Source organism: Leucoraja erinacea, unplaced genomic scaffold, assembly GCF_028641065.1.
Source record: "Leucoraja erinacea ecotype New England unplaced genomic scaffold, Leri_hhj_1 Leri_163S, whole genome shotgun sequence".
Classification (NCBI taxonomy): Eukaryota; Metazoa; Chordata; class Chondrichthyes; order Rajiformes; family Rajidae; genus Leucoraja; species Leucoraja erinaceus.
Window position 1 is genome coordinate 31,860 of NW_026575935.1, and position 12,010 is coordinate 43,869.

The 12,010-nt window shown below is 45.7% G+C and overlaps 1 protein-coding gene across 1 annotated transcript in view; it reads left to right on the forward strand.

Annotated features, from left to right (window-relative positions):
- Positions 1–215: 215 nt before the first annotated feature.
- The window catches only part of LOC129716061 (di-N-acetylchitobiase-like), a 43,841-nt gene continuing 32,046 nt past the window's right edge, over positions 216–12,010 (forward strand). The window contains exons 1-2 of the mRNA XM_055665941.1: positions 216–770; positions 3,497–3,635. Coding sequence (XP_055521916.1) covers positions 627–770; positions 3,497–3,635 — 283 coding nt within the window. The 5' untranslated portion in view covers positions 216–626. The remainder of the gene's footprint in view (positions 771–3,496; positions 3,636–12,010) is intronic.

The window sequence follows — 12,010 nt, forward strand, 5'->3', positions numbered from 1 at the left end:
CTCCTGTACCTTCTTCCCAATGGTAACAGTGAGCTGAATGAATGAATGATAATTTATTATCACATGTGACATGTCACAGTGAGATTCTTTGTTTTCCATGTACAAGTATGCAAAGAGTCGCCACATATAGGGCGCTGGCAAAGTTACAAAGTTATTCCATTCAGTGCCCCCCCCCCCATCAAGCCATCCACAGTGTACAGACACATGATCAAGGGAATAATGTCATTGGTATCTTTTAACCAATCCACATCAGATACCTATTGGTCATGGATAATTATTACTGCCTCAGTTCGTGTGGAGAGGTGTAAATGGTGGAGGAGGGTGAAAATCAAATCCGCGTTGAGGGACAAACTTTGTCCGTGAGGGAAGGGGATTAGTGTCTTAGAGTTGAATATTGGTCAGATGAAAGGGGGAGTCAGTGCTGACTGTTGTTCAAGGTTGCAGGAGAGGAGAGGAAATCACTGTTCCTGCAAAGTTACATTTGATTGCATATACTTGACGTCAATATTCCATTGTTGCCACTTGCAGAGAGAGAGATTTAGAAAGGAATCGGAGGTTTCATTCTCAGTGTATTACCATACATAAAACACTGGTTGCAGCAGGTCTGGCAGAGTCAGACAGAGAGGATGAGATGGAGACGGGTATCAGTGCTGACTTTGGTCATAAACACACTGTGGATGCAAAACATAGTCACGGACAAGGATGATTGTAAGTGTAAGATTCAAACTCTGTGCGAACCCATCTCTTCAAGCCGTGTGGTCCAAACTGAGGTGAGTCATGAGGCGGAAAGCACTGCGTAGCCTTTGATCTCTTCGGCTGGATAGTGCAGTGAGGATTTACGAGGATGTCGCCCAGGGTTGGGGAATAAAGAACCAGAGGGCATAGGTTTAAATTGAGAGGGGAAAGAATTTATGGGAATCGGATAGATTAACTTGGGGTCATGTTCGGTATGGACATCGTGGATGGTCTGTTCCTGTGCTGTACTGTTCTATGTTCTAGTTGTGTGGACACCAGAACAAAACATGGGCAATGGGAGAAAAAGTAGGTGGACTTTTTACTCCTAGGGACTGTTCTGCTTTTCGTTCCGATCCTGGCTAAACTAGTTTAGTGAGTGATCTGAACTCTCTGCAATTAAATATTCTAAAGATTCACAAATCTCCTAGGCAACACAACACTCTTATCCATCTTATATGGGTATCCGACTTAGAATGCAGAATGTGTAGGAAGGAACTGCAGATGCCAGTTTAAACCGAAATAAACACAAAATGCTGGAGTAACTCAGCGGGTCAGGCAGCATCTCTGGAGAGAAGGAATGAGCGACATTTCGGGTCGAGACCCTTTTTCAAACAGAGTCAGGGGAGGGGGAGATACAAAGCTAAGGAAGTGTAAGGTGTGAGAATTAGACATCTAAGGGGGTGGACAAGAAGGAAAATGTAGGATAGATCATTGTTAGCTAGGAGAAGGTAACAACAAAGCAAACAGATAAAATGTAATCAGGGGCAGTCAGACTGGTCGGAGAACTGTGAAGGGGGAGGGATGGAGAGAGAGGCAAAGCAAGGATTACATGAAGTTAGAGAAGTCCATATTCATACCACTGGGGTGTAAGCTGCTGAAGCAAGGTGGTCCAACTGAAGTTGTACAGGGTCCTGGTGAGACAGGACCTGGAGTATTGTGTGCAATTTTGGTCTCCTAATTTGTGGCAGGCCATTATTGCTATTGAGGGAATGCAGCATAGGTTCACCAGATTAATTAGTGGGATGACGGGACTGACATATGATGAAAAAATGGGTCGACTGAGCTTGTATTCACTGGAATTTAGAAGGATGAGAGGAGATCTTATAGGAACATAAAGGATTGGACAGGGTAAATGCAGGAAACATTTTCCTGATAATTTGCAGTCTAGAACCAGGGGTCACAGTTTAAGAATAAGGGGTAGGCCATTTAGGACTGAGATGAGGAAAAACGTTTTCAGCCAGACAATTGTGAATCTGCAGAATTCTCTGCAACAGACAATGGAGGCCAATTCACTGGATTTTTTCAAGAGAGTGTTAGATGTTGCTCTTCAGGCTAAAGGAATGAAGGAATAATGAGAATAAGCCAGAATGGGTTACTGATTTTGGATGATCAGTCATGATCATATTGAATGGTGGTGCTGGCTCGAAGGGCTGAATGGCGTACTCGTGCACCTATTTTCCATGTTTCTATGACAGCACGCAAGGTCAGGATCGAATCCAAGACTCTGGTGCTGTGAGGCAGCAGCTCTACCATTCAGGATTGCAACAAAAAGTACCACCAACATCACACGGCTATCTTGACTGCTCTTCCTCCCATCTTGCTTCCTGTAAGGACTCTATCCCCTATGCCCAATTCCTCCGTCTACGCCGCATCTGCTCCCAGGATGAGGTGTTCCACACCAGGGCATCGCAAATGTCCTCATTCTTCAGGGAACGGGGGTTCCCCTCCCCTACTATAGATGAGGCACGCACCAGGGTCTACTCCATACCCCGTAACACTGCTCTCTCTCCCCATCCCCCCACTCGCAACAATGGCAGAGTCCCCCTGGTCCTCACCGTTCAACCCACTAGCCGACACATACAACAAATAGTCCTCCATCATTTTCGCCACCTCCAACGTGACCCCACCACTCGCCACATCTTCCCATCTCCCCCCCTGTCTGCCTTCCGCAAAGACCGCTCCCTCCGTAACTCCCTTGACAATTCTTCCCTTCCCTCCTGAACCACCCCTTCCCCGGGCACTTTCCCTTGCAAACACAAGAGATGCTACACTTGTCGCTTTACCTCCCCCCTCGACTCCATTCAAGGACCCAAGCAGTCGTTCCAGGTACGACAGAGGTTCACCTGCACCTCCTCCAACCTCATCTATTCTATCCGCTGCTCTAGATGACAGCTGATCTGTATCGGTGAGACCAAGCCTAGGCTTGGCGATCCTTTTGCCGAACATCTCCGCTTGGTCCGCATTAACCAACCTGACCTCCCGGTGGCTCAGCACTTCAACTCCCCCTCCCATTCCGTATCCAACCTCTCCGTCCTGGGCCTCCTCCATGGCCAGAGTGAGCAACACCGGAAAATGGAGGACCAGCACCTCATATTCCGCTTGGGGAGTCTGCATCCTGGTGGCATGAACATTGAATTCTCACAATTCTGTTGGCCCTTGCTGTCTCCTCCCCTTCCTACCTCTCCCTCAGCACTCGGGCTCCTCCTCCACCTTTTTCCTTTCTTCTCCCCGCCTCCCCCCACCCCCCATCAGTCTGAAGAAGGGATTCGGCCTGAAACGTCACCTATTTCCTTCACTCCATAGATGCTGCTGCACCCGCTGAGTTTCTCCAGCATTTTAGTGTCCCACCAACATCATCTGCAGGTTAAATCTGTCCACCAACAGCCCTCAATTTTCTTCAGGGTTTGAGAGCAGATAATTCTGTATAATTGCAGGAAATTGTTATTTCTTAATTTAGATGGCAATTCTAATTTTATTCCAGGTCTTTGCATTTCACCGTGAACCAAGCAACTGGGAGGAATATCATTGGTCGAAGATTACAACGATTGTAGTGTCTGGTGCTGTGGAAGATGACTTCTACTGTCTCGCCCATTCATATAACGTTAGACTTGTCTTGAAAGGTAACTCATTTTACCACAGATGTTTGAGTGAATACCATCAAAGATCTAAGGGTTAATTAAGACCGGTGTAGAGCTCAGTTTAGTCGGCATCTCAGCACGTTTTATTCCATCTACTGTACAACCATTTTGCCAAACACTTGCGCTTGGTCCACCTAGGCCTACTGGATCTCCCAGTTGCAAATTATTTAAACTTGTCTTCCATCCCCATGCTGAACTGTCAAGCCTGGGCTTCCTCCATTTCAAGCGTAATACCACACACAAATCCACAAGCTCCCCCCACCTTCTCCCCTCCAGTCCCCCCCCTCTCTCTTCCCCATGTCAATAGACAATAGGTGCAGGAGTAGGCCATTCAGCCCTTCAAGTCAGCACCACCATTCAATGTGATCATGGCTGATCATCCACAAACAGTACCCCATTCCTGCCTTCTCCCTATACCTGCTCCCCATACCCCCTAACTCTGCTATCTTTAAGAGCCCTATCTAGCTCTCTTTTGGAAGTATCCAGAGAACCGGCCTCCACCGCCCTCTGAGGCAGAGAATTCTACAGACTCACAACTCTCTGTGTGAAAAAGTGTTTCCTCATCTCTGTTCTAAATGGCTTACCCCTTATTCTTAAATTGTGGCCCCTGGTTCTGGACTCCCCCAACATCGGGAACATGTTTCCTGCTTCTAGCTTGTTGAAACCCTTAATCATCTTATATGTTTCAATGAGATCTCCTCTTAACCTTCTAATCTACAGAGTATAATAGCCCAGCCGCTCCATTCTCTCAGTATATGACAGTCCTGACCTCCCGGGAATTAACCTTGTAAACCTACGCTGCACTCCCTCAATAGCAAGAATGTCCTTCCTCAAATTAGGGGACCAAAACTGCACACAATACTCTTGGTGTGGTCTCACTAGGGCCTTGTACAACTGCAGAAGGACCTCTTTGTTCCTATACTAAATTCGTCTTGTTATAAAGGCCAACATGCCATTCGCTTTCTTCACTGCCTGCTGTACCTGCATGCTTACTTTCATTGACAATCACCCCCATCCCGTTGTACTTCCCCTTTTTTCATCTTGACACCATTTAGATAGTAATTTACCTTCCTGTTTTTGCTACGAAAGTGGATAAACTCACATTTATCCACATTAAACTGCGTCTGCCATGCATCTGCCCATTCACCCAACCTGTCCAAGTCACCCTGCCTTCTCATGGTATCCCGCTCACAGTTCACACTGTCACCCAGCTTTATGTCAACTGCAAATTTGCTAATCTTACGTAATCCGTTCATCTAAATCATTAACATATATTGTAAATAGCTGCGGTCCCAGCACTGAGCCTTGCAGTACCCCACTAGTCACTGCCCGCCATTCTGAAAGGCACCCGTTAATCCCTACTCTTTGTTTCCTGTCTGCCAGCCAATTTTCTATCCATGTCAGCACTCTACCTCCAATACAATGTGCCCTAATTATGCCCACTAATCTACTATGTGGGACCTTATCAAATGTCCCACCAGATTGCACACATTCTCTCTTCCCCCAACCCTCCCACCTATAATAATTGCTTTGGCTTCACAATTCACACTTCTTCCGTTCTTATCTAACACTTTTTGTATTTTCATTTCTGCACTTTGTTCGGCCATCTGCCCATTAAAACCTCCTTCACCCACACCTACTCACTAGTGTTTGTCCCGACCCGAAGCATCACTTATCCATGCACTTCAGCGAAGCTGCCTGGCCCGTTGAGTTACTCCAGCACTTTGTGCCTGTTTTTGTGGTAAACCAGCATCTGCAGTTCTTTGTTTCTCCAGGTTTTATTCCTCCACAGGTTGTGGACAACATCAATTGTTGGTCATATAAATACCCCTGATCCAAATGGTTTGTTTGGCCATTCAGGTAGTTGGTTGTGGGTCTGATGTCACAGACATAGACATTGAAAATAGGTGCAGGAGTAGGCCATTCAGCCCTTCGAGCCTGCACCGCCATTCAATATGATCATGGCTGATCATCCAACTCATTATCCTGTTCCTGCCTTCTCTCCATACTCCCTGATCCCTTTAGCCACAAGGGCCACATCTAACTCCCTCTTAAATATAGCCATGAACTGTGGTCTCAACTACCTTCTGTGGCAGAGAGTTCCAGAGATTCACCACTCTCTGTGTGAAGAGACTATGTCAAATGTCACGGACTTTGGGATAGGTACATGGATATTCAGGAATTATGTGTAGACAGGCCAGAGTTTGTACTGGCATCAAGTTCAGCACAGACATTGTTTGCCAAATAGTAAGATTAAACGAGAACTTACCAGTTTGAAGTTTGATCTTTATTTTATGAGGAGGAACGTTGAGGGAATACGTGAAAGAAGCCCGCTACGACGCATGCGTGTCATCCTTCAAAGCAGCGGTGTGAGGTCACAGATACACTATAATGACCTAAAATAGTAAGATTATTAAAGAGATACCAGTTTAAGATATGACCATTCGAGGGTGGGAGCGGAGGGCACGTATTCCCTCAACGTTCCTCCTCATAAAATAAAGATCAAACTTCAAACTGGTAAGTTCTCGTTTAATCTTACTATTTTACTTCGGAGTCACGTGAGTGACTACGTGAAAGATTTCAAAGCTCTGTGACCTCATGCCGTGGAAACGAGTCCATGCTTCACAACTGCCTTGGTAGTTTGGGAGAAATTGTTAATGATATTCAAAACATTCATGCCAATTATTTAATGGAAATGATAAATAATATCTAATTAATTCAAATCATAACCCTTGTATTCTTCAGGGATAAATTATCATACAGAACTTAAAATGTTCCCCGAAAACGTTCCCATACTGCTAACTGGTTTGTTATAACATTTCTGAAAACGTTTTCTCCAACAACCATCCTGCAATCCTGAGGATTTGGTCCATGGATACATCAAGGCGTTTTGCTGCGGATGTAGCTGCAGCCCTGGTGAAGTGAGATTTAAATATGTTAGTGTCCACTCCCACCTATCTTAACGCATATTTCAGCCACCGCGAAATGGTCTGAGTTTACACTCTACGGTACGGTTTCTTATAGCTGATTTAACGCCATTTCCTTGCCTCTGATAGCCTTTGTCCTTTCACTGTATAACAAAACGTGCTTCCCTATACAGAGGCGTTTGTCCTCCGGGTAGGCCATCAATTCTATGACCTGCCCCGCTGATCCTGGTCTATTTTGTTTAATAATACAGTCCTGGATCTCAAACCCCCAACTTCCTGCCGCCATAGTGAAGCCATCCAGTCTTACTTTTTGCAATAACTGGACCCTTTGCGCTGTGACTAGCGCCATCAGCATTACCATTTCTTAGTTAGTTTATCCAGATTTAATGCTGTAGCCGGCGACCAATTCCTTAGCAAGGTCAAGACCACACTTACATCCCAGATATAGTTGTGTCTTATTTTTTGGTGGCTTGGTGTTAACATCGCCTCTTAAAATTTTAACTACCAGAGGATGTGATCCCACAGACTGTCTTTCTGTTCCTTGCCACCAATAACTTGACAATGCACTTCTGGCACTATTCACAGTGCTGTAACTCAGTCCTCCATAGTGCAGGCTGGTGAGAAAACTCTAGCACCGCTAGAACATCCTTATTTCTGTAGTCCAGAAGGTTATTATGGCAGTAATTAGTCCATTTTTAATATGACTTAAATACTGTATTTGTGTAGACCTTCTTTGTGCTGCTGTGATCATGTCCACAGTTGTTTTTGATAGCCCCATGTCCCGTAGCGGTCTTTTAGAGTGTACAACCTACTAAATCAATATTTTCTATGGCATGGATAGCTATCCTGAGTTACTGGATGCACCAGTAACTTAGGACTATGTCTTAAAGTTATACATGGTTCCAGCACCATGTCCTGTTCCCCGGAAAACCCATAGTTGGGTAAGCCAATCAGGTACTAAGAAATCCCAGATTCCTGTTGAATTTCCCTTAGTACCCAATTGATAAGGTAGAAAAGGAGGAAATACATAAATAAATGAAATCGTCCCCCCCCTCCCCCTAGTGCAGTGAAACAGCATCTGTAGCTTCTGCCTCAGGATCTGGTACCAATGATACATACCTCGGTAACTGGTGATTTAAACCTGGATGCAAATCTAATATCCGGCCTTACATACTTTACTGTGATTTCAGCAAATACCGTTCTATCCAACATCCATTCAGTACTTTCAATAAATTTTCGTGACCTGGTGTCTGCCACTGAATTAGTATCCCTGGTAGATACGTAGCCGATAACCAAATATTCCTTTGGACACACCATTGCCAAATTGAATTTGCCAATTCATCACAAGATGTTGATATATTTCCACCCATATGACTTGTATATGCCACCACGAGGTATTATCTATCTACCATCTAACATGCTGCAGTTTCATTCCTGAGCAATAAGATTTTAGCCCATGAAATGCACTTAACATTTCTAAGTACTTATACCCTTAGTGTTAAGTAGGTTAGCTTCTTGTATATTCCATCTCCCCCATAGCTCGAGATGGTATCAGTTGTACCCTAACCAATTGCACTGGCATCTGTTTGTAATAGCACATTGTGTTCCCACCATTGTAATTCTTTTATAGCTTCTATTGTTAGCTCCATTGGCCAAAAATAAATGGCCTCTGTTAATTTTGAGCCCATTGAAACTCTGTGGCTTATCCTATTAGTAAAGTCATTAACATATTAAATGTGTTAATGGTGTCAATTTTGACTTAAGTGGATGGACAATGAATCCCAGCTGTTCAAACAATTGTTTAGTGGCAACCACTGCCTAACATGCCAATTCATAAGTTATTCCCACAATAAGTATATCATCCAACTATGCCATTACTCTATGATTTTGGTGTTGCGGCAATCCCAAAGCTGGTTTAAAATTTTTTCCCCTGTTGGATATTGAATAGTAAGCATCTTAAAGATTAATACTTGCCATAAAGTAGCCTGCTGAAAACTAACTCTTTAGCACTGCTAAAAGTATCCATTTTTAAAATGAATATATTGCACAACATTGTGAAGCGTTGATAATCCATAATAATACGGCAACCCCCATCTTTCTTATTTCTAATAAATATGTTTGAGACAAAATCCTGTTGTTCAGGTTTGGTTTATTCCATTACCCTTTTAGTAAGCATGTATATCTGTCCGGTTTATGTTGTACTGGAGGGTTTTGTTTGTGTAGAAAACTCTATCAGATATCCCTTAATACTGCTAAGGATATATCTGTCCATAGTTATATTACACCATGCTTCCAAATGAAGTTGCAATGTCCCTCCAACTTCCGTGCTCCCTATTAATGCTGGAGCCCCAGATTAACCTACCTCCATGGTTATCGGTGGTAACCAAGTTATTTTCTTGGTTTCATTTGAGGTTGTGGAGGCCTTGAGGTTTTGGTTAGGGTAATTGCTGAAGTAGAGGCTTTTGCATCTTCCACAGTGGTCGTCCCGGGCCAAACCCTAAACAGGACACTGCTGCTGGGTACCTCTGCCCAATTGTTTGTAGTATTATAACAAAAACGCTCTTAGGATGCCCATAAGGTTAATGTCTTCCCCAGATATCCTTTGAATGCTCTAATCAGCCCCAAAGTCTAGCCTCCTCATCCAAATCTTTAACCTGTTTGGACAGGTGTCCCCCCAAATAATAGGGTCTATAGCCCTTGCTTACATAGTATAGCGAACTTAGGGTCTAGAGCTGGCTGAATGGCCCTCTTTCTAATATATTTAGTTTAAACTGCACATTGCAAAAATAGTGCAATAGCATCCTTGTGGTCACTAATTATGTCCACCTTTTCTAACATGCGGGCCAAAACTGTTATGCCCGCCATGAGACCTTTCAGAGTATTTTGGATTTTAATATCCCGACTCCTAACGGCCTGCCCAACATGTCTGCAAGTGCACCTGTAACACTGGCTACATTAAGAGCACCACAATTTCCCGGGGTATAAATGCCTTGCCAACACTTCAGGAAAAGTATTAGCTTGAAGTTGATGGGTGGACATATATTCAATACTCACAGCCATCCTTCTCGAGATCATTCTCAGTGTGTTCCTGCTGGCAGTACTGGCTCATCACGTTCAGCAGGTTGTTTTTTCCCACCCTTCAATAGGAGAAAGGTGGCTCCATCACCTGCTCAGATTTTACCCCGTCAGACCTTCAATACCCTCCTCAGAGGCGTCTGATATTTCATGCAGCCCTTATGGGAAAACTGCTGTGGGACTTATATTTTTTGCCCACTGTGGCTATCCTCCAATCCCGGAGCCTGCCACTGTGGAGAAATTTACTCCAGCAACCGCTCCAGCCGACTTACATGCTCTCGGGCACTAGTCGATCGCGGGTGCTTTAATATATCGGACCGCTCCTGCCGACCTTGGTGCTCTCGGGCACTAGTCGCACGCGTTTTTTTCCCGCAGCCGGTCCCCATGCCTACAGGCACTGGTCGCTCCCGGCCTCCCGATATACTCATGCCGCTCCTCATGGTCCCGGTACTCACGGGCACCTCTACCCATTTAGGGTGAAGTTTGGCACTTGCTCCCTTATGGGAGATGCTGGTGCCGACATTCATTGCTGCCTGCTGCTGGTCATTAAACAGCAGCGATATCTGTGTGGCGGCGACTTCAGTTCTGTACTGACGTCCGTAGCTAGCTGCCTGCTGTTCAGAACACAGCAGCAACGTCTGTGGCTCTGCCCTGACGTCCGTAGCTGGCTGCCTGCTGCTCTTCAGAATACGGCAGCGACGTCTGTAAAGAACCAAAGGTAAGGAAAAATTGTTCTTACCTGTGCTGGTTCTCAGCCTGCCGTTTGGGAGGAACGTCCTTCCTCCCGCAGCCCCACGGACCCCGTAGCGTAGGTCCTTGGGCTGCTGTCCGAGATGTCGGCTGACGGCTACGGAGTACTCACGGTACTGGCCGCTCGTCCCCGTCCTTCAGCCGCTTCAATCGGCTCCAATGCCGCTAGCGACTGTATCGAACCCGGGACTTGTTGCTTCGCTTCCCGCCCGGCAGCAGTGAATCTTGCCGGTGCGGGGAGCGACGTCGGGCACAGCTGTTTCCTCTCCAGAGGATTCGCGTGCCGTCGGCTGCTGCTGGCTGCTGGCTGCCCGCTGTCTCCGCGGTTCTCCCCTCCAGCTTTCCCGCAGCTTCTTGCATTTCCTACCTGCAAGGTAAGTGGGAAAAATTTTGCAGTCTCTTACCTGCTTCTTTCCACTTACCTCTAGGGAGACGTCGTCTCCCACGTCTGACTCGTTCAATGCGTGTATGCGATATGACACGCATGCGTCGTAGCGGGCTTCTTTCACGTAGTCACTCACGTGACTCCGAAGTAAAATGGTCTATTCCTGTGCTATTCTCTGCTATGCTCAATCAAAGTCAAGTGTGAATGTCCTCCTAGAAGGTCTCCTGCTGTGGAGGCCGATCCCCAGACACCTGCTCAGCTAAATTATCCCTCTCACACAACCATTGCATCATTTTAGTTTTCATCGCTCTTTGTTCTTTTCCACAATTTAACAGAAGTTCAACCAACCATAGTACAGACGGCAGCACAGGAACAGGCCCTTCAGCCCAGAGGAGATTAGATTAACCTGGCACCATGGTCGGTCCAGATATTATCTCCTCTTCCTGCATGTGATCCATATCCCTCCATTCCCCACATATCCATGTGCCTATCCAAAAGCCTCTTAAACACCACTCTCATATCTGCTTTCTACCCCCCCCCCCCCCCCTCGCAGCGTGTTCCAGGCACTCATCACCCTCTGTGTAAAAATGCCTTTTTCTCCCCACTACTGGTTTGTGCCACTAGTCACATCTTTCCATCTATTTCTTCGTTTCCATGCCCATCTTTATCTCCATCTCCATTCTTTGATACTCCAGGGCAAATAATCCAATTTTGTCCAATCTAGATAGGGCTCTTAAAGATAGCGGAGTCAGGGGATATGGTGAGAAGGCAGGAACGGGGTACTGATTGTGGATGATCAGCAATGATCACATTGAATGGAGGTGCTGGCTCGAAGGGCCGAATGGCCTACACATGTACCTATTATCTATTGTCAAAAGCTAACACCCTCTAATCCAAGTAACACTTTCTCATTCTTGGGTAATGCCATTTTCCAATTTATTTCCCTGGCTGAAGGGAACTCCTCCTCCCTGGTTGGTTGTAAACATTACAGTCAAACAGCTGGCCACACCTCAGAAAGCATGTCTGAACAGAATCACTGCTCCGCACCATATCTGCTCTAGTATACACCGGGTTTCTCTGAGGGTCACTGTCTAGTGATGGTCGAGACATGGTGGCCATACCTTGCCTATGCCTCAGATCTTGAAAGCTAAACCTTCTGGAGCTGTGGTCCCGGCAGGGTCACACATGGCAGGCAAGTCAAGGGGGAGGTTCCTGACAAA